At 45.0% G+C, this 27,758-nt stretch overlaps 1 protein-coding gene across 2 annotated transcripts in view; it reads left to right on the top strand.

The window, feature by feature from the left end:
- Positions 1 to 27,758, top strand: part of ERCC4 (ERCC excision repair 4, endonuclease catalytic subunit) — a 338,934-nt gene that overhangs the window by 220,216 nt on the left and 90,960 nt on the right. For both annotated transcript variants that reach the window (XM_078663097.1, XM_078663096.1), the window contains exon 7: positions 11,662 to 11,772. In XM_078663097.1, the coding sequence (XP_078519223.1) occupies positions 11,662 to 11,772 (111 nt within the window). The remainder of the gene's footprint in view (positions 1 to 11,661; positions 11,773 to 27,758) is intronic.

Below are 27,758 nucleotides of genomic sequence, written 5' to 3'. Positions count from 1 at the left end.
GGACCTCCATAGTAACGTGCAGAACTTCGAAAAAGGAAAGAAGATGCATTATCTGTAGAGAGTTTATTAAAGGAAATTTTGGCGCGAAGAAGGTCTGGAGACATACATTTGGCAGAAGAAGTATAGAATTCGTGTTTTAATCTTTTTATATAAGCAAGAGAAGATTTCCGCTTCTGAAGAAATTGCTTCTTTTTCCGAGAGACAAAGTCTATAATAAAACCTCCTGCTGTGGCCTTGAAGGAATCCCAAATAGTATGCAGAGGAATATCAGGGGAAGAATTGGTAAGAAAGAAATCATCAGTGAAAGTACGAAAAGAAAAGTTAGGATCAGTGAGAAGGGAAGAATTAAAGCGCCACCTGGAGGACTTGGGTTGAGGGGGAAGTAAGTCAATATCAGTGATGATAGGAGAGTGGTCTGAAATGACAATAGGCTCAATAGAAGAAGATAAGAGGTTCTGAGTAAGAGATTGAGAGAGAAAAATATAGTCTAGTCTAGAGGAAGAAGAATGAGGGTGTGAGAAGAAAGAATAATCAAAGGTATCTGGGCGAGTGAGTCGCCATGAATCAGAGAGATTAGTTTGGGAAATAGTATCCAGAAATTCTTTATGGGGTTTATGGGAACCAAAGCGAACAGAGGATTTTCGGTCTAGAAATGGATCAACAATTTGGTTACAGTCACCACCTACCAGCAGAAAATCATCTTTGTGTTGTATACATTTACTGGTGATAACCGGCCAAAAAATGCAATCAGGTTGCGTAGGACCATATACATTGAAGAGAGTTAAAGGAATAGAGTTTGATAGCTTAGGTAAGATCCAACGACCTTCCGAATCTTTTTCTTCTAGTAAAACATTACATTTGAGTTTCTTGTGGATTAAAATGGCAACCCCATTCCTCTTATTGTCAGACGGTGAAAATAAAACATGACCCACCCAACTCCTTTTCAATTTGAGCGATTCAACATCATTAAGATGAGTTTCTTGTAAAAGAACAATATCAGGTGTGTAGGAAGATAGGTGGGAAAGAACCCTCTGTCTTTTAACAGGAATAACAAAACCCTTTACATTCCAAGATATCACTCTAAATTGTCAAACAATATAAACATGATGGGAACACGTAAAAACATGCACAATGCAAACATTTTGAGAAAATTCAAAAAGGGAAAAATATGTGACAAACCACCTGCATGAGAACAATACACATAAAAATATGGAGAGAAAATAACAAACAGATCGAAAAAGTAAGGAAAAAAAGAAAATGATGATGAGGAAGAAGCTAGGAAGAAAAAAGTCCAAGAGAAAAAGAGAGAAAGAAAGGAGAAAGAAGAAACCAAAGATCTTAAAGAGAAAAGTAGAACTCAGAGAGAGGAAAGAAACCGTAGCAAGAAAGGAAAAGTGAAAAGAGAAGAAGAGGAAAAAAGAAGAATAGAAGAGACAGTACAAATCCAAAAGGACAACTGAAGAGAACATACCTGAGGGGAACAAGACAAACAGAATGGGGAACGGGATGACACCGAACAAGACGCACCGCTAGAACGAATGAAGGAAACCCCACCAAACCAAGACTATGAACTTGGAGGGAAGAAGCAACCATACTGAATAAAGGAGGAGTACATCCAGAACCTGTAAATGATAAAGAAAGGAATAAGAGGCGTATTAAACAAAGGAAACAAGATAAGCAGAAGGAAAGGGAAAAACAACAGAACTTGTAACAAGAAGGAACAAAATAGAGAAACAACACAATCTTGTCTTAATAAGAGAGAAAACATATAATGGAACAGCAACATGACAATCATGCAAACCCTGTAAAGGGAAGAGAGAAAAACATAGCAAACAATCAAGCAAGCAAGCACATAATCAGCCATTGGGTGAAGAAGTGGTGTCCATGCCGCCGCTGGAGTTGGAGTGTAACAGGATAACGTTCTTGAGTTCTCCAGGGTCTTGAAAGGTCCATGTCTGGTTTTGATGGGTAACCTTAAAGATGCAGGGGTGGAACAGACCATAGCGGGCACCTAGAGAACGCAATGGAGCACGGAGATTAAGAAATTCTTTGCGTCTGTAGGCAGTAGCATTGGAGACATCCTGAGCAAGAAACACCCTCTGCCCCAACCATGAGACGTTACGCTTGGCTCGGGCTGCAGATAGAACAGTGAGAAGATCAGTGAAGTTCAGGAACAGGATGATAACTCCTCGGGGCTTAGAAGACGTAGAAGATCTGGGACCAAGTGTATGCGCGCTCTGGATTGATAGAGAGTTGGAAAAAGGCAAATCTAAGAGCTTACGGAGGAAGGAAGTAAAGAACGCAACAGGGTCGTCCCCTTCCAAAGCCTCCGGAAGACCATAAATACGAAGGTTGTTGAGTCTGTTCCTGTTTTCCAAGTCTTCAGTATGCTGCTGCAGAGCCAGGACTGACACTTCCGTAAGGCGGCAATGCGTTGAGCCTGTGGGGGAATGTCCAGAACCTGTTGCTCCACGGAAGATATTCTATCGTCCGTAGATGCCCATTTTTCTTTCAAAAGCTGCATGTCACTCCTAGTATCCTCCACAAAGGGACGCAAAGCTCTAATCTCCTGTAAAATAAGTTCCATGGAAATGGGAGATGAAGGCTTATCTGGAGGTGGAGAGTCCTGCTTAAGGCGTTTCGAGGAAGGAACTGGAGGCGAAGTCTTAGATGACGAAGCTTGAGCAGAAGAAGAAGGGCGATTTGGAGCAGTGCTAGCCATTGACGTGACGTTGGTGGACGTAGTAGAGGCCACAGATGTAGAGCTTTGCGAGGTTCTTGAAGGTATAAAAACAAATTTGGGTTGACGCAGTCTGCCCATAAGTCACTAAACCAAGCAAGGGGAAGGGCAAGCAAATCAATTCCAGTAAGGCAGCAAAGGCAGCAAAAAAGAAGTATGTGGAAAGCGCAGGAAAAGGAGACACCAAAATGGCAATATATTCAAGACAGTAAGCATCCAGAAGTATTAAAGGAGACAAGTCACCGGGCTGGAGGCAACATGAAGGTGAGATAGGAAGTACAAGCAGCTCACAGCATAAACTAGATGCAAGTTCAAAAAACAGCAGGCTCCTCAGTTATCAAATTCACTATAAAGCACATTAAAGCATGAGTGTACCAACAGCACTGAAGATTTTGATGAGAGCGGCAAATATAGGTACCCAGGAATTGAAGAAGTGAGGTGGCGGCGCTGAACAATATATCATGTGTGAAGAGACATTGTAGAAGGCGCCAGTCGTCCTCAGCGTGAGGAAAGTAGCCTGGGACAGGCCGCAGGGTTAAGAAGCATTGCAGCACCAACACAGGAAAAGATGAGAAGTGCCTCAAATCAGACAGCTCTGGGGCAGTATCGCAGACAGAATGCAGGCGGCAAACCTTCGTGGTTAAAAGAAAAAGGCGGGAACCATCCTTTCAGTAAAGACAAAGCGGACCGCAGCTGTTATTCTTATAATTGCTGGAGGCGGAGATTACCTCATAGTAATGTAGAACACAGACCGCTGATGCAGGGAATGACGGCAAGCGCCAGGTTCACAAGCGCACTATGAGAGCGGGCAGCAGCATTCCGAGGCAGAAGATGGCGGCGGCCGCCTCCGCTGTGAGGGAGACGGACCGCGGCTCACTACAGAGTGAAGAAGGTCGTGCGGCAGCAGGAAAAAGCAGCAAATTAGACTCCTTACATTCCGGGGGAGGATTCCGGCGTACAGCACCGTAAAAGACGCCAGTTAGACCAGTAAAGAAGAAAAGGTCGTCCCGGTGTAGTGGAGGTCCCACGTCAAGCGGCCATCCCGTCAGGCGCCGTAGCCACGCCCCCTAGTGGCAGAGCCCCTTGTTTACCCAGTTAGGGCTGCATGTAACTAGGGCTAGGACGTCTCTGGTGGCTGGGTCACAAAATCCACATCTATAACCTTCCTATACATTTTGTTTACCATTCTTGTACCATCTAATCTTATGTAATTCGTTTTTTTATGTCAATTTTTTTCTGCTACGAGATAGCACAAAGCTTCTCAAGGGGCGAAAAGGTGAGACATTCTATGCTCTAGGAGGCATTTCCTGACTCTGTTCCAGGAGGATGACCACTAACCACTGGGAAATAGGGAATGACATATACAGCCATAATTCATAGGCAGTTAATGTCCAAAACTACTCTGTTTATTACAAGCTGTAAATTAAGCATGCTGTAGTAAACCAGCCACAATCCCAATCGATATTCTTCTGAACTTCCACTTGCTTAACATTATTTTTAACAGTCATAAACCAGGAATCGATTCAAAGATGTTAAGTAAGCCGGGTCTTTTCAGCTCCTAACAGCAGGAGCACCTGAGAACAGATATTTTATGTCTAAATGTTTGAAATCCAGATGCTTGACTTCCTAAATTCCAAGGCAGGCGTTTTGTATCTACAGTATTCTCAAAGTTTGGTTCATTAAATGCATCTGTCAGTAGATTGAGGGTCTTGATGGTATTGGTGACCCGCAGTCTGCAGGGTCAAGTACTGCCACTTGCTGTTCAATATGCAGTTGATCGTGACTAAGTTGCCCCCCCTCTGGCTTCAGCCTCTGGCATGCCTTTATATTTGTGGGGGTGGTTCTATGATGTACCCTTCACTTGTTGCCTCTTCTGTTACTTTTGGCAGAAATTTGCCAATCTGAGGTGGATTTATTTCAGCTGAGAAAAATTTGGATAAACATGCATTTGGTTCAGTGCCTGCCCACCTGGACTGCCTCTCGGGAACATCCGCAAACTCAGGCAGTCTTCGCCTCCGTGAATAGGTTCTTTAGAGAGTAGACAACATTTGGAAACCTAGAACTTGGATATTTTTCATGTATTTGAAGTAGTGCCTTCTGCATCAACAAGTAGATGCCCCCTTTCTGAGGGGTGAGAGACTCCTTGTCATTGCCACTAATAAGTGCTTCAAAGTTACCATTTTTCAATCTTCTGCAGCTGTTTGAGTTTTGTGGTCCATTTTTGTTCTGGTCAAGGTTAACCCATAGAGAGCCATGCATACGCCTGTTTGTGTAGCCGTATGTAGAGATGCATTTTTAGGTCTCCATGCGCATCGAGCTTGCGAGCCTATTGCGGCTTAAACAACCTTTAACTAAGAAGCAAGGAATCGTGGCGATTCCTTGCAGTGCCCGTGACTTTTAAGCTCAATGCGCATGTGCATTGAGCTTAAAAGCGCGTGCACAGCCGCAATCGCCGTCTGTTCCCTCAGCCGCATTCCTCCGACACCTTTTGAAGTGAAGCTTAGCTTCACTTCAAAGGCCCGGCTTCTTAACACCCACATGCCGCTCTCCCCGCTCCGCCCCCTCCCCTGCCCGCCTTGTGCATGTTGCATCATCACACAACTTCTCTTCACGCCGTTCCTGCTTGCAGCTACCCACCCCCTCCCCTGCCCGCCTTGTGCATGTTGCATCATCACACAACTTCTCTTCACGCCGTTCCTGCTTGCAGCTACCCATCTTTCGCTCTTTAATTACCTCTGCTTTTAAGGTCTCACCCCAGCATAGACGAAGATAAGATAAGTAAGCCACTGTAAGCTACCGGTTTACCGCTGCTTGCATCCGGTTCACTGCTGGTGGCATCCGAGCAGGGCGACACTCGCCATTCATTGACGGTGCTCCCTCTCTGCGGTACCTACCCGACTCTGCTTAGCCAGGGCAGAGTTAAAGGCTTGCGCTTGACAGGGCACATTTGCCCTGTGCGTTCTTCAATGCCCGGGGCTTTCTTCAAGGGGTCTGCAGTACACAGTGCTCAGAAAAAAAACTGCTGTGTGGTGTGCTTTATGCAAATTACATGTTTGCAATGCACACATTGTCTTTACAAATATCTTTCTAGTTTCTGGCTTGTTTTCGTTGCTGTGGAGTCTACACGGTGTGAGATTGTGACTAGTGGTCATGCAGCAGAAAGCAGGACAATTTTCACTGAGTGCCAGTCTCCGCAGTCCATCTCGGCGCTCGTAAGTGACCTCATGTGTCCTTGCTTGAGGAGTTTTGTGATGGTAGTCTCTCAGTGACATGCGTTTGATGGTCTCTTCTTCCTGTCTCGCTTCTGTGTATATCTTTCCCGATGTCTGATGGCTCAGTGGCCTAATTTTCAAACTCAGGAATGTTTTTCCCAGTGCCACAGATTCACGTCTTAGTCAGATCGCTGACTCTTTAATTCTTATACCTCAATGTTCCTTTTTTTTAATCAACCTTATGTTTCATTGAACACCTATATTTTAAGCACCAAGATACCACAAAGGGGGGACATGTGCTTTACAATTACACATCACGTTGGCGTGTACAATTTTTTTCTCTCCACACTTCTCTTTTCTTCTCAGACTTTGCAGTCTCCTGCCTGTCCCAGATCCGTACCCTGCATCTGCCCCACTTTCTTTCTTGCTTGCATTTATTGCAGCTCTCTCCGCCCGTCCTTTCTTTACTCATTCGTTACTACCGTGATCTCTTGCTCTCCACCGCCTTTCACCCCCCACTCTAGTAATATCTACTTCTGTTCTCATTCTGTCTATGCTCCAGCACTCACTCACCCCCTCTCCCCATTCCTGCTCTAATTCTTCCTTCCCCCATTTCACTTTCGCTGCTCCCCTCTTCTCTTCCTTTCTCTCCTTTCCTCTTCCTCCTCTTGCCCACCTTCCTCTCCCTAATGCTTCTCCTCTTCGCCTCTTCTGCTCCTTTCTCTCTTGTCCTCTTCCTCCCCCCCCCATCTTCCTTTTCTCTCTCCCACCGCCTTTCCTAGTTCCTCTTCCTGTGAATTCTTTGCATTCCTTCCCTGACTGTGCCGTCTGTCCTTGGACATTGTAGTTCTCTCAGCAGATGGACAACCAGTTTTGCAGTCCCCCAGCCCCAATACCAGAATCCTGTGGGGGAAATCCACACTAGGCTGCGTGATGTGGCTGATGCCCAGAGCCCTACCGGGGATTCAACCTGCCCCAGGATTTCCTCAGGAGTCTGAAGGGGACAATGCAGCGGCAGAGCTATTGCATTATTGATTGAGTGGTGATTCAGCCTTGTTTTTCCCTGTTGCCCAGATGTATATAATACACACAGGCATCTGTGAAATGCTGCCTTTCTCCCACGCTGCAGCTGTCTTTTATACAGTTATTATCGCATTGACCACAAGTGACCAGATCATTGCACTCCACAACACAATTCCCTTACACACCACAATTCCCCTATATACCACATACAGCCAGTCCCAGCCTCTTTCACTCTCTCTTCCAACTCTCTCCCCCCTCTCCATTTACTTACACAAATCTCGCAGAAACCCTAAGCAGCAGTGCCCGCACTACCAATCCTTCTGTTATGCCACATCTCTCAGCTTACATATTCCTTCGCTCTTTCTTTTACTCTCCACGTTTCTGCCTCTTTCACTCTCTCTTCCAACTCTCTCCCCCCTCTCCATTTACTTACACAAATCTCGCAGATACCCCAAGCAGCAGTGCCCGCACTACCAATCCTTCTGTTATGCCACATCTCCCAGCTTACAGATTCGCACTTTCTTTTCCTATCAACGTTTCTGCCTCTTTCACTCTCTCTTACAACTCTCTCCCCCCTCTCCATTTACTTACACAAATCTCGCAGATACCACAAGCAGCAGTGCCCGCACTACCAAGCCTTCTGTTATGCCACATCTCTCAGCTTACATAGTCCTTCGCTCTTTCTTTTACTCTCCACGTTTCTGCCTCTTTCACTCTCTTCCAACTCTCTCCCCCCTCTCCATTTACTTACACAAATCTCGCAGATACCCCAAGCAGCAGTGCCCGCACTACCAATCCTTCTGTTATGCCACATCTCTCAGCTTACATATTCCTTCGCTCTTTCTTTTACTCTCCACGTTTCTGCCTCTTTCACTCTCTCTTCCAACTCTCTCCCCCCTCTCCATTTACTTACACAAATCTCGCAGATACCCCAAGCAGCAGTGCCCGCACTACCAATCCTTCTGTTATGCCACATCTCTCAGCTTACATATTCCTTCGCTCTTTCTTTTACTCTCCAAGTTTCTGCCTCTTTCACTCTCTCTTCCAACTCTCTCCCCCCTCTCCATTTTCTTACACAAATCTCGCAGATACCCCAAGCAGCAGTGCCCGCACTACCAATCCTTCTGTTATGCCACATCTCTCAGCTTACAGATTCCTTCGCTCTTTCTTTTACTCTCCACGTTTCTGCCTCTTTCACTCTCTCTTCCAACTCTCTCCCCCCTCTCCATTTACTTACACAAATCTCGCAGATACCCCAAGCAGCAGTGCCCGCACTACCAATCCTTCTGTTATGCCACATCTCTTAGCTTACAGATTCCTTCGCTCTTTCTTTTACTCTCCACGTTTCTGCCTCTTTCACTCTCTCTTCCAACTCTCTCCCCCCTCTCCATTTACTTACACAAATCTCGCAGATACCCCAAGCAGCAGTGCCCGCACTACCAATCCTTCTGTTATGCCACATCTCTTAGCTTACAGATTCCTTCGCTCTTTCTTTTACTCTCCACGTTTCTGCCTCTTTCACTCTCTCTTCCAACTCTCTCCCCCCTCTCCATTTACTTACACAAATCTCGCAGATACCCCAAGCAGCAGTGCCCGCACTACCAATCCTTCTGTTATGCCACATCTCTTAGCTTACAGATTCCTTCTCTCTTTCTTTTACTCTCCACGTTTCTGCCTCTTTCACTCTCTCTTCCAACTCTCTCCCCCCTCTCCATTTACTTACACAAATCTCGCAGATACCCCAAGCTGCCTCACTACCAATCCTTCTGTTATGCCACATCTCTCAGCTTACATATTCCTTCGCTCTTTCTTTTACTCTCCACGTTTCTGCCTCTTTCACTCTCTCTTCCAACTCTCTCCCCCCTCTCCATTTACTTACACAAATCTCGCAGAAACCCTAAGCAGCAGTGCCCGCACTACCAATCCTTCTGTTATGCCACATCTCTCAGCTTACATATTCCTTCGCTCTTTCTTTTACTCTCCACGTTTCTGCCTCTTTCACTCTCTCTTCCAACTCTCTCCCCCCTCTCCATTTACTTACACAAATCTCGCAGATACCCCAAGCAGCAGTGCCCGCACTACCAATCCTTCTGTTATGCCACATCTCTCAGCTTACATATTCCTTCGCTCTCTTTTACTCTCCACGTTTCTGCCTCTTTCACTCTCTCTTCCAACTCTCTCCCCCCTCTCCATTTACTTACACAAATCTCGCAGAAACCCTAAGCAGCAGTGCCCGCACTACCAATCCTTCTGTTATGCCACATCTCTCAGCTTACATATTCCTTCGCTCTTTCTTTTACTCTCCACGTTTCTGCCTCTTTCACTCTCTCTTCCAACTCTCTCCCCCCTCTCCATTTACTTACACAAATCTCGCAGATACCCCAAGCAGCAGTGCCCGCACTACCAATCCTTCTGTTATGCCACATCTCTCAGCTTACAGATTCCTTCGCTCTTTCTTTTACTCTCCACGTTTCTGCCTCTTTCACTCTCTTCCAACTCTCTCCCCCCTCTCCATTTACTTACACAAATCTCGCAGATACCCCAAGCAGCAGTGCCCGCACTACCAATCCTTCTGTTATGCCACATCTCTCAGCTTACATATTCCTTCGCTCTTTCTTTTACTCTCCACGTTTCTGCCTCTTTCACTCTCTCTTCCAACTCTCTCCCCCCTCTCCATTAACTTACACAAATCTCGCAGATACCCCAAGCAGCAGTGCCCGCACTACCAATCCTTCTGTTATGCCACATCTCCCAGCTTACAGATTCGCACTTTCTTTTCCTCTCAACGATTCTGCCTCTTTCACTCTCTCTTACAACTCTCTCCCCCCTCTCCATTTACTTACACAAATCTCGCAGATACCCCAAGCAGCAGTGCCCGCACTACCAATCCTTCTGTTATGCCACATCTCTCAGCTTACAGATTCGCACTTTCTTTTCCTCTCAACGATTCTGCCTCTTTCACTCTCTCTTACAACTCTCTCCCCCCTCTCCATTTACTTACACAAATCTCGCAGATACCCCAAGCAGCAGTGCCCGCACTACCAATCCTTCACACACGCAACGCCACTCACACACGCAACGCCACTCACACACGCAACGCCACTCACACACGCTACGCCACTCACACACGCAACGCCACTCACACACGCAACGCCACTCACACACGCCACTCATCCACGCAACGCCACTCATCCACGCAACGCCACTCTTCCATTTGCAAAAAGAAAAATGTCTAACTATTCTATTGCGAGACCTATTGCATTTCCAATGCTTGTTTACTTACTGGTACGGAGCCTCTCTCAGAAGACTCGGAACACATGACCAGTGTGAACACAACATCGGCCATAGACATTGTGGGTACTTGCCACTCACTTTTATAGCAAAAGAAGAATCAAAGTTAATAAGTATCTGCCATGCCTTTGAGGCCAACACATAGTAAGTTGAATTGACGAGGGATCATGCATCAGAGGGGTAGCCAGATGGTTAAATCTGACACAAGGCCCAGTCTAAAACTTTTATGTTCTCGCTCTTTAGTTTTATGGGTCATTGTGTAGTTCTTGCACGAAGGGGGTTTTAGCTGAAGCCTGCTATGTAGATTCAAACTTTCCACTTCCGGCGGAGTGTAATAAGTTACAGAAAATGTAAGGGAGTCAGTGCAGCCTCTCTGATGCCTCCTCGCCACCAATCAAAAGATTAGATTTAATGGCACACCTGCTGCAGTGCCTTGTTCCTCTCCAGCCACGGCCATTGTACCCCTATCACACCTTATTAGATTACTCACTGCTTTCCTTCCGGCACAGGCCCAGTTTCCATCAGGCAAAGGGTCGGGTCAGGAGGCTCACTGAATTTATATACAAAAAAAAGTTTGTTGGTTCATTTTTTTCCTGCTGGCAAGGCAGCTTGCCCTTGTGGAGGCATGGCCATAATCTTATTGTGCACTTTTACTGTGTGTGGGTATCATAAAGTGAGTTCTTAGCTTTTGAATTGTCGTTCTTAAAAAGATTACTTTTTTTGCCCATTTACATCAATTTTGGCCAAAAATTGTTATGTACAGCTCTTGCTAACACTTCTGTGCGGTCACGAGAGCACATTTTAAGAATAATTTTCGTTATTGTTAATATTATTGTTATGATCGCTAACTTTTAAAATGTGTTGTTTTCTCATGGTCTGCGGCATAAATGCATTTTACTTCAACAAGCAAGCATATTTTGGGTTTCGACCCAGTTCCTGCAAGACTGTGAAGAATAGTTTCAAGTGTTAAAGTATGGTTAAACACCTGATCATGTTTTTGCTACATCTAAATGCTAATTTGCCTTCAAAAGTGAACCACTGTTACGCCTATGTTACATCTTCTTTTTGTCACATAATCCTCACAGGCACCAGTGTCTTTGTTTCAAACAGTAGCTGACAGAGAATATTAGTTTCAGGATCAGAAAATAAATATAAACAAGATGAAGAATATTCGTTGCTTAAAATATTTTGCCTGTCTTTTGTTCGATTATTCGTTTCTGCGTCTTTCAGTAAACATGGCAGAAACGTATTTAGCACAAAATAATTTTATAACACCTAACACATAATGCAGTCAATGTTTTTCAAATTGGGTTTTAAAGCCAGATGTGTTACAAGTATTCATGAAAATCCATACTCGTGATGATTAATGCATATTAACCGGCATCTTTTCTCTAGATGGAAAAAAGGAATTGGTACTGGAAAGCAACCCCAAATGGGAAGCCCTGACCGAAGTGCTGAAAGAAATTGAAATTGAGAACAAAAACAGCGAAGCTCTTGGTGGTCCAGGTGAGGATGTGGTCACCGGGTAGAAGTTTTATTGTCACCAGGTAGATGCTTGATTGGCACCTTTTTCTCGTCACATTCTGAAGACTTGCATGTTTGTGGCAGCATAAACTGCGCCACTGTCTTTTCAGGATTGCAAGGTGGGTCTTGCCCGAAGAGCCGTTTGGTTATTACAACACGGTAATCAATTCTAAAAGAACAGAGAACCTTTTACAGAGAGGCCAGCGTACACAAATTAGTGTATTTTTCAGTGTTCTCCTCAGGTATTCTGCCCCCTGGAGCATCTGCGTTCTCTTCGTTTGATTGCTTTCATAAAGCACACCTTGTCCTGTAGGCGTCTCTGGGCGGGAACACAGTTGCCATTCATGGCGGTTCCAAACCTTTGACAAGTCTTTCTTTGTGAAGACGAGACCGGTCGAAGAATCAAAATGTTATCTGTCTAAATGATTTGGCTGTGTCCTACAAGCTCGTATCCTTTTCAGAGACGTATAAAATGTGTTTTATACTTTTGTTACTCGTGGAGTTGACTGGGCGGATGCGAGATGCACAGTAGGGATTGATTTAGCACTAATATACTCAATTACAAAGTAGTTTCACAAACACAGTATATTAAGTGGGACACTACAGGACACTGCTAACACTGCAGGCCGGTTATTGACACATAATGTGAGTGTGTATGCTTTCTTTTCCAGCTGGTATTTACTCTATAACGGGGCTTCCACCCTGTCCTTGTGATGGCTCCTCCCCTCAATCAAATTTACACCTTCTCTTTTTCTGTACATTTTATAAGATGCACTGCAAAAGATTTATATGGCTGTTTATGCACAAATACCATTTTCTCAGTGCCTCCCGGCCCTGTACTTTTTACAATTATCTAATAAATTAGTATGTTTTACTGTGGCCTCATATCTTCTCCTCTCATGGAGGACTAGGCGACTGGACCACTTCATCCTATGAATTATGAACTTGCCTTGTTTTTAAATCTACTGTTTTAAATAAATCACTGTTACCATTTGAATCATGGAAGTTGTATTCCTTGGATTGTATATTTTATATTGTGCTTTTTGTACTTTTATGATCTTAACCCCTTTACTGCGGCGGCTATTCCGCCGCAGTGCAAAGGGGGCGGGGCGGAAATGCAGCGGGCGCATGCTGGTGACGGAACCGCTCCGTCACCAGCATCGGTTGCGCTGTGCTTGTGACAGAGCGGTTCCGTCATGGCCCGCCCCGCTCAATAGAACGCTCAGCGCAGGCGCGGAATTTGCGCCGCGCATGAGCGGCGAGCGGGCCATGACGGAACCGCTCCGTCATCAGCACAGCGCACCCGCAGCTGATGACGGAGCGGTTCCGTCATCAGCATGCAAGGGGTTAATAATTTGAGTATCGAATAAAGTGATTTGACTGACTGTGTTCACTTTTACAGCTAACACCAGAGGTATCAATGAGGGGCCAGACTCAGGTTAGAGTTTCACCTATCCAAGTTAAAATACATGTGAACATAGGAACCTAGATGGAAATCATTTACATAGTGAGTAACCAAGACATGTGACCTGCATCTGACCCACCTGGACTAAAGTTGCACAGCCCTGGCTTTCATTTAAAGGGAACTTTAAATGCTCTACAACTAATACTCTGCGCTCGTTGCACTGGCTTCCGATCGATCGAAGGATCTAGTTTAAGGTCCTTTGTGTTGCCTATAAGATCGTCAAGGGATCACCTGCCTTGATCCTTTCCCACCTTCTGTCTCGTTACATTCCGGGCCGTGCTCTAAGATCCTCTGACCTGGAACTTGCTGTTGTCCCCCGGTTTAAGCGCTGCCGGGCCGGCGGCCGTTCCTTTCAAGTGCGTGCCGCCGTGTTATGGAATTCCCTTCCCTTTGAGATTCGTGCCCTTGGGGATCTGCTCTCCTTCCGACGGGCTGTAAAAACTTTTTGGTTTCCTTAGTTTTCATGTACTTTTCTTTTTCTGTTGTGTTGTGTTGCTACCTGGCGGGCGCCAGGACGCTCCTTCGCTGGAGCATCTGTGCGCCTAATAAATTAACTTAACATAACATAACATAACTTCGTTTCCTCAAACGAAGGTTCATATTGTGAGTGTGAAGTGCCCTGCTTGTGGGGTTGTTTGTCTAAGGATTGGGTTCGAGGTTAAAGACTTTGCAGAAGTTGAATGTTGAGAAGTAATTTTAATGTAAATCCAGGACATTAGTAGAGGTGTTTATAGTGACCAAGGTGAAAAGTGTTATTGGAGGTTGATTTAAGAGGATCACAGCCACGTAGTTGGTACATTATCCGTCCTGGTTTGGTGTTTCTGCAATTAGTATGGCTTTGTCTCGGTTTTTAATCTAGACTGTCCTGTCATATGGCCTCAGATTTCCATCTTTCGGGTGTGTTTGTTTGGTGTAGTTTGAATAGAGATTTGTTAAATGTCTAGTAATGGCTGAAGATGGTTACTGTAAGGAGCTTTTAAGGGTTTTATATGCATGAATGGATGTGCTGAAGGACACATTTACCTTTCGTTGAGACCATGCTTCTTTTTTGTTTTCTGGCCTATGCACATTTTGTTTTTAAACAACACCACTTTCCAGGTAAATAGGCCACGAAGTCTTGAAGGCATGAAATGGTTAAGGTGACAATTTAAATGGTTTGTGATGTATGTTTCTATGGTGCAGGAGTGCTGTTTATCTGACAACTCTTTGCCTGTTAATATTTGCTGCTAGCACAATGCACATTAGTTTTGGTGCCGTGAGCACATTGCACTTTACTCAGTCATTGTTGACTGCTATTGACAAACGGTCAATATTTGCTGCTAGCATAATGCACTTTAGTCTCTAACTGGAAAATGGTTAAACAAATGTTCATCAACTTAAGTTAAGGCATTGTATCCGTATATGTTCAATCAGACTTTGTGCTTGATATGTTCTTTTTTGTAATGATTTTAATTAATCAACAAATAAATGTACTTTACTTACTGCCAACTCTTTGCCAACTGTGTTTTGTATGCAAGAAGGCATCTGGAGTCTGATTAGCTGTGATCTTCTTTTTTTTCTTGTCACATTTTGTGGAATATGTTCTTCTAGGTGCTGATTCATGAAGAAAAACTGTTTGTTTCGGAAAACATTTCATGTGACAAACAATTTAATTGTAATTCAGAGCTAAGCTAATATCCCTACAACTCAATTGATTTCAATATTTTCTCAGTTTTATTCATGGTTCCATTTTCGTGGCACTTATCTGTCAAGCACTTTTGTTTGTTGGGGTTGCGTTTACTCTCCAAATCTTTGATTTTCCTTATTGCTCCCTTTCTTGTATGTTTAGTGGCATTCTCGACTGCCTTCTTCAACATTTGATTTTGGTGGATTGGTGTACTTGATAATTTTTACAAGACAGGTTGTAGTGGAAACGTTTTACTGATAACATTCTTTAATAATGATTGTTTTGTTACGTGCCTTTTACAATGATAAAAATATGTTTTTCAAAAAATAATTGCGTTGCCTCGGTGGTGTTGCCTCTAGGTCTAAGAATAGTACTGATCAAAGTGTACGCTTTGGTATGATCATAGGGCAGGACCAAATTAGGAAGAGCACGCTGGTACGGCTAACTATTGATTCTAATCAATTTAGGGTAAACTGTCTGCTATTAGTCCTTAGCAGTCAAACAGCTGTCCATCTAGCCTTGAGTTGCCAGCAAGTAGTTCATCCATCAAGGTCCTGACCGATCATTTCAAGGAATCAAGATTTTCTGAACTGCCTACAGTACCCTATTATTTGTGTGTATTAGTGGTTTTCTCTTGCAGTCTGTTGCTAGAGTACTGCAGGCGAACATGTGTTTATCCCACCCCCGCCAAGCTACTTTAATCTCTGGGTTGGCTGGCTGATTTATTCATGTATGCTGTGACTTTGCTCAAGCTCTGGACAAAGATGTGAAAGCTATAAATGTTGCCTGCTTCAGGAACAAGCTTTAGGAAAGCCAGTAGGTCTGGCTTTTAAAGGAAAGCTGCAAACGTAGCTAGAACCGATATCCTAGAACCAACGTTCACTGATGTGCACTTAGGCTTCCAGTGTTCAAAAGTTGTCCATCTTAAATCGCAGTCCAAACTCAAATTAACAGGCCTTGTTCAATCTCAAGGTGCAACCTGTTACCAACATAAAAACGTGTATACACCAGGAAGAAAAAGCTGTGACCCACGTCTATTAGATCACGCTTGGTTCAACATTCTTCAAGAATCCCATTAAAAAGGAAAAATGCCTGTTCTCGTTGTAAAATTGGTTGTTCTGTTTTTTTATTCTTCCAGTTACGCCTGATGAAGGGTATTATACCAGAATTGCATTGGGATCTGTGCATGGCCTTTGTGGACACAGTGTTGAGAGAAAAAAATACATGCTTTTTTTCAACTACAGTTACAAGTGTGGTGTCAACATTTGTGATGTATTGTTTATTTCTACAATCTACTAGATTAAAAACACCAACTGTTATGTCGAGTTTGGATTTTGATTTAAGATTGACTACTTTTTTTTTTTTTTATAAAACTTTATTGTCAGGAATACAGGATACATAATTCCAATAACATATACATTGCACGTTCGGAGATTATTGTTTGCATAAGTAGGAACAAATGACAAGATAGATCGTAATACAACATATATCGTTTGACATCTTGAGTATGGCATGAGATTGTCAGAGGCAAATACTACATAGAAAGCGTTCAGCTCCATACCCTGATGGTAACGGTGAGGCAGAGTATTAATAGGCTTAATCACTTGACCCTAACAATTGCAACGTATAGCAAACAACAAAAGAAACTATAGAACCCAACTAAAGTCGTCACTCGACAATGAAGTATATAGTCTCACAGTCAACGGTAGGCTACATCACCCGGTCCCTCCCCACATACCCCCATGCATAGTGCACGCACCCATACAGTTTATTCATCGTCCTCATCGGAGTCCGAATCCTCACCCTCCGGTAAGGGTGCACACGGCTCTCCCCTATACTTATTCCACGGCAACCAAATCTTATTCCATTTACGGGGGCAGGCCCGTAACACATAAACTGCCCTTTCCTTCACCATCAGGAGGTCCATATATCTGGTCCAGCCAGCCACCGTAGGTAGGTCCGGGGCACCCCACTTTTGGGCGATATCACGCTTCGCCACGGTCACAGCTAAAGTAACCCACAGCTGGCCATACCTGTTCAAGTCAGTAGGGTCCCAGATGTTCAAAAGGCATGTACGGGGTACAGGTAGGACCGACACTCCAATGGCCTGAGAGACTGTGCGCATGATCTGTCTCCACACTTCTTGGATTCAAGGACATTCCCACAGTGTGTGAAACAGAGTACCTTCCTCCCCGCATCCCCTGAGGCAGTAAGGGTGTGGCGCCCTGTGTATTTTGTGGAGAAGTGTTCTGGTGTAGTAGGTGCGATGCAAGATCTTGAGTTGTACCAAACGAAACCTTGCCGATATGCCCACCTCTTGTGGTGATGCAAGGGCCTCGTTCCACTCCGTGTCATCCATCTCCCCAAGTTCCTCAACCCACCGGTCCTTAAGTGTCCGGGTGGGCCCCGGCAGGTTATTGAGCAGTTTTTTATAAGTGAGAGAGGTCGCTTTTTGCTCCATAAATTCCGTCAGCAACCTGTCCTCTAGGGGTGACGAGTCAGGGAGTGTGGTTTCAGGTGGAATTGCCTGCATTAGAGCGTGTCTGATCTGCCCATATAGGAATGCCTCAGCGGAGCCCATGCTATATTGGTGTTGGAGTTGCGTAAATGGAAGCACCTCGCCCTTGTCCCAGAGGTCTCCAACCACTGAGATCCCGATGCGGTCCCATTGCGTGAAGCCCTTACAGGACCGCAGGTTACCCAGCGCTGCAGTGTCCCACAGTGGCGTCATCTTGGTTATCTTCCCCCTCCAGCCCAGTCTGGATTGTGCTGTGTGCCATAGTGTCGCTGTATGGAATGTCGGGCCGAGTAGGCCCCTCACACGCGACGGAGTGTACAATACTGCAAGCATGCCGTCTGTCCCCAGTTGTGCCCAGTCAGCCTTGTATGCGGGGTCCTCCCGTGGGGTGTGTATCCAATGATTAATTATTTTAAGTTGGGATGCCCAATAATATAGCTGGAGATTGGGTAACGCAATCCCTCCCTCATACCAGCTTTTCACCAGTTTTTCCTGTGCTATCCTTGCTGGGCCATTGCTCCATAGCAAGCTGGAGATCAGTGCAGCAACCTGCTTAAAGTATCGCTGGTGTACTATATATGGAGAGTTTTCCAGCACATACAGAAACCTCGGGAGTGCCATCATTTTATACAGTGCCGCTCGCCCAAGGAGGGTTAACGGTAGAGTCGCCCAGTATTTTATGTCTGCACGTAAGCGCACAAGAGGTGGTAGCAGGTTTTTAGTATAAAAGTCTGCGGCATCAGCGGTAACGAAAATTCCCAAATATTTAAAGGAGGTGGTTGTCACTGTCAGGGGGCAGTCGTCAGGCAGAAGTGGGTTCGGGCCCTTAAGTACGTACAGTATAGACTTGGACCAATTCAGGGTGTACCCTGACGCCTGGCCGTGCCTATCGCACAGCGCCAGTAGGGCCGGGACTCCCTCGGCTGGGTTGACCATGTATATTAGCATATCGTCCGCATATAAGGAGACTTTGTCTTCCCAGCCGCTCTCCCAGGCAATGCCTTGGAATAATGGTGTTGCCCTAAGCAGAATTGCCAACGGCTCCAGTACCAATGCAAAAAGAAGGGGAGACAGAGGGCACCCCTGCCTAGTTCCGCGCCCCAATGGGAATGGAGGCGAAAGACGACCATTCGCAGCCACCTGCGCGATCGGTGACGTGTAGAGCAACCGCACCCACGAAAGATATTTCGGACCGAAGCCCATGCGGGTCAAGACCGCGAATAAGTATTCCCACTCTACCATGTCGAACGCCATTTTGGCGTCCAGCGATAGAATCACAGCCGGGTCCGATAGCCGATGCGCCCGCGCCAGTACCCCATGCACTCTCCGCAGGTTCAGAGCTGTACTCCTGTGTGGCATGAAGCCCGATTGATCGGGGTGTATCAGAGTACTCAGGTGCTGAGTGAGGCGACTGGCTAGGAGCTTCGCCAAAATCTTTGCCTCAATGTTCAGCAAGGAAATGGGCCGATAAGAGGTGCATTCAGTAGGTGGTTTGCCTGGTTTCGGGATGGCCACTATCGTGGCCGTGCGCTGATCAAGTGGGAGCGAACCCTTCTCTAAGATTGACTACTTTTGAAGACTGGAAGCCTTGGAGCACAGCAGTGCACGCTGGTTTAGGAAATTTGTCTAGCTATTTTTGCATCATTCATTTCAGGGCCGGGGCAGAGCCCATTTACAGTGTTGCTCGCAGAGTTTTATTTAATGTGTTAGACATTATGTATATTGTTTGAATATTGAATAACAGAGTACATTACGACCACATTTTTGCATTTTAAATGAGTGCCTCCTCAGTCACTGATGGGTTTAGGCCTTCAATAAGTCACATACTCAGGCGTCCAGTCATCCACCCACTGACTCATTCTTACATTCATCCACAATACACTTGCACACAAATTCAACAACATATGCAAAGGAAATTAAAAGAATAAAAGTAGAAAAACAGAACATGCTTCCACCTAAACATGGAAGACATATGCTTGCAATAAAAAATACATTTAAACTTAGCAGCAGGTGGCAGCCTTGCAATGATATTGTACATGGGGTTTTGTTGTTTTAACGTTTCAGCATGGCTGCAAAGTTTAGACCCTATGTTTTGGCCTTCCTGGAATGGTAAAACTATAGGCAGAATTACTGCACCACAGGCTTGGTCTAGAGGTTGTGGCCTCGTGGGATGTGGCGCACCGCAAATCAAATGGATGGCAAGCAAGCTGTAGTATCCTCTAAAGATGGTGAAAACAAGAGATAAAAAGGAAAGAAATTAATGGAAAAAATCGAAAATTGGAGGGCTGGCCCACCACTACTGGCACTAAAGCACACTTAATTTCAGGTGGATGAGCAAGGAAAAATGCCATTACTCCTATTTCATTAGAGCCAATGTCTAGAGTGGCAGCCCATTTCTCCATGCTGAATGTTATCTTGGATGCAAGTGGAGTGCTTCAGTCATTGGCTGTATTGCATTGGATTTAATGGCCTGTGAGCAGCATTTTTTGACCCAATTTATTTTCTTCACATTGTTTTATGTATATATTAATTTTATTTTGTTAGAATATTCTGGCTGACAAAAGTAGACATGTCGGACCTTTCACAGAGAAACTAAGCAGCAATTATTACCGTGCAAATCGTCTCCCCCTAGGGTTTGTCCGAGGAGATGATCCATATCAAAATCCTTTCCTACAAAGTTAATCTATAAGACTTGATGTAACAAAAATACATGTCTATATGCTTAGCATGGTACAGTAGCAATACACCCTTAAAGGCGTATTGGCTTAAACATATGTGTTTCATAATAAATAAATGAGGCCTAGTGCCTTCATTGTTATGTGTATTAAAACAGATCGGCTCTATGGCATCTGGTTTAATCTTTCTTACCAAGCCACTCATTCCTATAGCTCTCATCCCTATAGCTCTCATCCTTGGCATGCCATCTTTCCCAACTCAAAACTACTGTATTGAGCATAGGCTTTCACACGTGGTAGCCAGAGAAGAACAAATACCAACATTATCTATTTAGGAGAAGTTGTTTAATTGCACGACAGTCCATTTGTTTGACCTTCAAGGTCAAACACAATAGCTTTGCTTGATAAAGAGTCTGAATGAAGCAGATGGATAAATAAATTATCACAGTTGTTTGAAGAGTAGCACTTTTTTTGTGGCAGCTTATCGCTTGACAAATCAAAACCTTTACTCTTATTGAACAACATCTGGGCTGAGCCACAGTCCCTTTCTGTAGTATTCAAGAAAGGTCTCCTTTGTGCATCACATAATGTCTGTCACAAATTGCATTATCAAGCCAGACTTAAAAAGGAGAATTTATTCCACCTCAGCAAGCATAGGAAGAGCAGATCGTATACCTGTAGCTGGCAGTTGACGGGTACTGTTAAGAAGATTTTGAAGGAACCCTTGCCAAAGATGGGATTTTTATATATATTTTTTAAATGTGTTACTTATTTTCCCTGTACATGCATAGCCCAAGTCCAACTGCTGAGCGATCTAAAAATGTGACTAAATTGTAAATTTTTCACTATAAAATTGTAAAATTGTGTATACACTCCTGACCCGTCTGCTAACTTCATAAATTGGTTAAAATACCTTGATTGCTGTAGATGTATCTTTTTGATAGTTCTGTGCTTACCTTGAAAAAGTTGTGATTATTTCAAACACTTTTATTATTTTCTTCATACGTATCTCTGAAGGTATGTATGCTATAAGCTAGCCAAATATATCAACATAGTAATGATTGCTTGCTCAGTTTGTCTATGCCAGCTAAAGTGAACAGTTGTATTCATGAAGCCTTCAGAGTCCGTAAAGCAAAATATATCAAAGTAACATAAAACTAACGTAGTATAGAAGATGAAAAAAGTTAAAAACTTGGTGGGTTGTGGATATGCATTCACAGGTTGCGGTAAAAAAAATACTTGATACTTGGCTGTGTGTAGTAATTTTAATTCCCTTATTGTGGCTTGTGTGGGGAGTGAGCAGGAGCCTCATGTAATGGTAACCAAATGGTTTAACGGGATCTCATTGCCATGGAAAGGGGTGAGCTTCTAAAGAATGGGCTGTGCTAACAACCCACTTGCCTAGGGGTAAAAATAGATCATCTATTAATCTGATTTGTGCATCATATGGGTTCACAGCCTCATCATAACTTATCATCAGTATTAATGTCAATAAGCATTTATTCCAACTTGTCCCAAGCCGGAGCACGTCTGCCTCTCCTATTCTCCTCAGTTGGTCCATATAATAATATAGCACATTCATTGTCACCCCATTATGCAACCTGCTGTTTCTAGTGTGGAGTGTTATGGTGCTCTTGCTGATTTAGACTTCATTGGTCTGCATCTTCTAGTAAGGACTAACAAAACATCACTGGATTAACAAGAAGGGATGATGGTTAGCGTTTACCGTGCAAAACCAGATACCAAGTAAACAGAAACTGGGCTTACTCCGTTTTCCTGTAGAAATGGGGTACACTGATGATGCAGAAGAGTGGTGTTTTGCTTTCTTCAGACACCACGTTGAGCATTAACAAAAAATTGAAGTATTAATAGGGATATAAATGTTTAGGAGAGTTGTCTAACTTTTGTCTCTTAACAGAGTGATAGACATTTTCACAGGGCTGAGATGTTTAAAGTTGTATAGAGCCAACTACTTAAGTCAGGTGTGCATTCAGTTTTCAGGAGAGCTGCTATTGTGCTCCAAGCTGCTGAAAAAATCAAAACTCCTGCTTAGGGTTCCCACTGATACTTGGTCCTTTTAAACCAACAAAGAAGAATTGGCACAGCAGCTGAAATATAAAAGATGATTTTTATTAAACTCAAATGAGTGAGACTACGTCACACAGAAGCCTTAGCAACTGAATGAGGCAGTCTAAGGAGTACAGAAAACTGGGGCTTTATATATATGCTTAGAGTTACATAGTAGCAAACAAAACAAAAGGCCAGTCAGGTTTACTTTTTTATCATTTGATCACACCCAGCCTGTAAGTGCTGAGCGATCAATGTTTTATTTCTATTTTTTATCTTCTTGTACTTTTTTGTTATCTTTTTTGTATGTCATCAAAAGAACAGTTATCAAACAATAAAGAATACATTCAAAAAACAATGTGCGCATTATATACAAGTGTTCAATATGTACACCAACAATACTGAATTTCAAAAACACCAAAAATACATCACAACAAATAAATTAATGCAATGCCTAAACACAATTTCAGAAGTAGGCACCAGTCCTTCAAGGTATAAGAGAAGACAGACGGACACCAAAGTTAATAGATACTGCCTGCCTGTCTTGCTGAGCCAGTGAATAGGGATTTATATGGTTGCACTACTAGGGACAGGAAGCGTGGTATTGTTTATATCCCTAGTTGCACCCTTCTACTTTATCCCTGGCTCGGGGTCAACGCGTTTCGAACCACAAAAGGATTGAGGGTTCTCCTCAGGACGTGGACTGGATGAAGCCGTAGCTGGGTGTAGCATTCGTGGTCTATTTGAATGGGGACAGCAGCCTCACAGAGGACAGAATTTCTGTCTGGATGGAACGCACATCCTTTTTGAGATGGGAGGGGGAGCCTCGCAATTCGTGAGTTTTCTGATCTTCGGGCAGGGTGTTTGTGAAAACTGATGGTTCGGCCGTTCCGTCCGATAATTCTACTTCGTAGGAATTTAGTCATTCAATGTTCAATCCGCTCCGCATCTTTACCTCCGGCGTCTGGCGAGTACATAGAGTTACATAGTAAGCATAAATGCAAGGGGCAGTCCTGGCTCATGTAAGCATGCAAAATGACCAAGTTGGGAATACAAGATCTACTTGCTCAACAAAGTGGGAGGAGAGTTACTTCTCCATACAGCAGCAAAAATAGCCTGACAGTTATACTAGAGAAGCAGGTGCATTCTACTAGCTAGGCCCTTCTGGGCATGTGCGAAGTGGAGGATGCTGAATATAGTTTGTCTCTAGGCAGATTTCAAGAGCAGTTAACACTGAGGGAGGACAGAGCACATGGCGAGCACATGGCAAACAAAATGGCTGCCAGAAATACAAAATGGCTTTCAGCTCATGCTAACAAATCTGTCCAATATTTAACACTGCCAGGTGCCCCAATTAATGTCTTACTTGCATATTTTCCTCAGTGGGTTTATACTGATTCTCCTCTTATCATTTGTGGGTCCGGTTTGACCGTGCAGCTTTCCGTGTGATCTATTGTTCCCAATCCCTTAAAATATACATAGAGGGCTTGAACTTCTCCCGGAGACATGTTATTATTTGTTGTATTTATCACAGCACCGCCTATGGAGTGCTTGCATTGTAATGCTTAAGGGACTGTTACATTTCAAAAGTATTGTGAATTGTCACTTGTTAAATTATTTATCTGATAGATGTATTTTACACAGAAAGCATTCGTTTTTAGTTCTGGCTTGACAGCATAGACGTTCTGATGGATCGTCTGCCTGCAAATTTTCTACCCTTTGAATACCCCCTGCGCCAGCATTCCGCGGGAAAATTCTTGTCTAGCTCTCCCACGTCGACAAGGACATCACAATAGACAGGCTCCGCTCGCGGCACCATATGATGTCATCGGAGCCACAAAAGGACCTTGTCGGCGTGCTGAAGCCAGTTCCCTTTTTTTCCCCGCTGCAGACGCTGAATGGTTTTTCTAGGGTCTCTCCATTTTCTTCTAAAGAAAACGTTGTATCTCTTGATTGTTCCTGATGGCTACTTTTAGGAAGACTGGATTTAAACCCTGCAGAGAGTATGGCGGGCATATGTTTATCACGGACCCGCACGATGACTGCCTTTGGTGCCCATCTTCGGACCAAGACGTCGAGGAATGTCGTAGCTGCAGGAAGATGAATCCCAAAGCGATTAAAGAGCGTGAAGCTAAGTTGTTTATGGCCAAAGCCAAGAAAGAGAAGAGAGGTAGGAAGAGGGCGAAGTATTCATCTTCTTACACTTCAAGGTCGAAGAAGCATAAGAAATCCAAGAGAAGACATGCCTCTCTACATCGTTCTTCGAAGGCCAGGGCTTCAAGTTCGAGGTCGCCGAATCTGGCTGAGCGTCCTCGGAGGAAGGACTTTATTTCTCCATCTCCTCAAGTGACGCAGGTACCATCTCCGGCTGCGGCGTTGCTGGCTTCGGGTGCTTCTTCGCAACATGAAGATTCACCGGCTTCAGCGTAGTCACCGGCGCCTGGTGAGTCCTCTCCAGTCCGTGTGACTTCACCTGTGTGGGCGCCGTCCCCGGCTCCGCAGGCTCCATTTCGACCTCCGGTGACTCCTCTTCAGGAAGGTACGGATCCATATCCTCCTTTTCCTGCTCCTGGGTCTGATTCTTTGCATTTCCTTAATGCGATGTTTGGCATGTTTGCCAGAGCCACGACTCCATCCAGGGAGCCTTTGGGCCCCCTGGGTCCTTTGGCTTTCAACCTGGGTGTTCCTCAGTTCTATCCCCAGGCTCCATTCATGCCATTCTTGCCGTCGACTCCGGCTTGGCATTTCCTGGCACCGAGATCCTCCACTCTGGCTCCTCGGACTCCTTCGGCTGCTCAGTCTGCGCCACCTCAAGTTCGATCGTCGTCGAGGTTCGAAGCCGGGCTCCTCCATTGATGCCGTTGATGTCATCACCGGCGCGGCGTGTGGCTCCACCGACACAGTTACCTAAGCAATGCTCCAGCAGAGAGGCACAGAACATCCTCGCAGAGGAGGAATATTTACAGAATGAGGAGGAAGGGGAGATTGCTTACTCTATGGACGAGTTTGAAGGCCTTCATGAAGCTAGTGACCTCGATACTTCCCCTGAATATAATCTTCCTTCTGCAAGTGGAGGCATTGTACAGGACATTGCTCAATACCATGTGGTTATAAGGAAGGCGGCTGATTTATTGGGTCTTAAGCTTCCCTCAGAGGATATAAAGTCCAATATTCTTACAGAAGCTTTAAACACATCTTCAACAACTTCTGAGCCGTTGCTTCCTTTTACGGATGCTTTAACTGAACCAATCCTGGAGATGTGGCAGAAACATTTATCTGCTCCGGCTGTCTCTCGTTCCATTTCGAGAAGGTACAGGCCTGCCCCTGGTGATCCGGCTTTTTTGTCATCTCATCCTACGCCGGAAAGTTTGGTTGTCCAAGCTTCTTGTTCGAAGGTGTTCGTTTTGTTGTTCGGTAAAGAAGGTGTTTTCTTCTGCTAGTATGGCTCTTAAGTCCACTAATGCAACTTGCCTTCTTGGACGATATATCCATGCTTTGATGGACTCCGTTGTGCAATTGGCCCCGAAATTGCCTGAAGAAGATCATGCTAATTTCTTGAAAGTCGTTACGGATATGCAGGCTGCGGCACGTCCGGTGATTCAATCAGGCATGGACACCGCAGACACTGTGGCTCGTGTGATGGGGTTTTCTGGGGCTGCAAGGAGACAAGCATGGCTTAGATCATCTGGTTTCTCAGCTGATGTTCAGGCGACTTTGCTGGATTTGCCCTTTTATGGGTCAAAGCTCTTAGGTTCAAAGGCAGACTTAGCTTTATAACTTTTTAAAGACAGCAGGGCTACTGCAAGATCTCTAGGCCTCCAGCTGCAGTCCAGAGGATATGGTTACAAACGGTATCGTGGTTTTGGGAGATCTGTTTCCGTTCGTGGCCGCCAGCAATCTCAACAGGGCCAACAACCACAAAATCCCCTGTACAAATCATACAGAGGGAAGAATAAAAGAGGCCTCAGGGGTGCAAATCGACAACAATCCTCCCTTTCTTCCTCTACCTCCCCTCCCGCCACCGTTGGTACAACAGGAAAGCAGTTCTAGATCCCCCATCTTAGAACATGTTGGTCCAGTTGGAGTTCGGGTGTCCCACTTTCTACAAGATTGGAGACTGATCACTTCCGATCGTTGGGTCTTGAATCTTGTAGCGAATGGGTACGCCCTCCCTTTTGGAGTTTCCTCCTCCTTACCCTCCTAGCCAGGGTGGGTGTTCAGAGGACCGCTTACTTCTTTTACAGCAGGAGGTTCTTACATTGCTTTAAAAAGGTGCGATAGAGGTGGTTCCGGAGCAGGAAAGGGGTCAGGGTTGCTACTCCCGGTATTTCCTGATCCCCAAAAAAGACAGTCGCTTGAGACCAATCTTGGACCTCAGGATTTTGAACCTTTACCTCAGGCAGGAAAAGTTCAAAAGGTTGACCTTGGCTCGGGTTCTTCTTGCGCTGCAACAGGAAGACTGGATGGTGTCCATCGATCTGCAGGATGTGTATTTTCATCTTCCCATCCTGAAGTCGCATCGGAAGTATCTCCGGTTCACGGTGGGATCGCAACACTACCAGCTTGCAGTTCCTCCTTTCGGTTTTCCTTCCACTCCTCGAGTCTTTACAAAGGTGATGGCGGTGGTTGCGGCTTATCTCCGAAGGTCAGGGGTTCCTGTTTTCCCCTACCTGGACGACTGGCTGTTGAAAGCGGAGTCTTGGTTTTGCGCCACTTGGAAGTGACAACTCATCTGTTGTTCAAATTGGGTTTTTCGATAAAGATACCCAAATCTCAACTGGGGCCTTTTCAGCACAGGCTGTTCATAGGGGCAATACTGGACACTTCTGTGTGTCAAGCATACCCGCCTCCGCAGAGGATTCTCGACATACAGGAAATGATTCCTTTATTTCACGATGGAGCGGTTGTTCCAGTCCTGAAGGTTCTTCGCCTGCTCGGTCTGTTAGCTTCCTGCATTCTGTTAGTCAACCATGCACGCTGGCACATGAGGGCACTCATGTGGTGCCTCCGCTGGCAGTGGTATCAGCACAGCAGAGAGCTTGGGGAGAATATCAGAATCTCCAGAGAAGCTGCAGCAGAGCTGACTTGGTAGAGTGTGCTAGGCAACCTGGCGCAAGGAAACCCCTTTCAGTCTCCTCTGCCGGTGGCCACAGTGATCACGGATGCCTCCACTCAAGAGTGGGGTGCTCATCTGGGGGATCTGGAGGTCAAAGGTCTTTGGTCTCCAGAGGAAAGGTTGCTTCACACCAACCTGTTGGAATTGCCGCCAATACGTTTGGCACTAAAGGCTTTCCTTCCTTCCCTTTGCGGTCAGTCGGTGTGCTGAATGTTCGTGCGGATAGTCTTAGTTGGCTTTACTCGGCCGATCACGAGTGGCGGCGTCAACCGGAGGTGGTCCATTGCATCTTTCAGATGTGGGGTTCTCCTCAGTTGGACCGGTTTTCCACTCACGAGAAAGCGCACTGCCTGTTGTTCTGCAGTCTCCAGTATCCAATGCAGGGGGCGCTGGGGGACAGGTTCCAGATAGATTGGAGCTCACAACTCGTTTACGTGTTTCCCCCCCATATCCTTGATTCC

Source organism: Lissotriton helveticus, chromosome 10 (genome assembly GCF_964261635.1).
Source record: "Lissotriton helveticus chromosome 10, aLisHel1.1, whole genome shotgun sequence".
Classification (NCBI taxonomy): domain Eukaryota; kingdom Metazoa; phylum Chordata; class Amphibia; order Caudata; family Salamandridae; genus Lissotriton; species Lissotriton helveticus.
The sequence above is the reverse complement of the archived record's forward strand: the minus strand, read 5'-3'. Positions and strand labels throughout refer to the sequence as shown.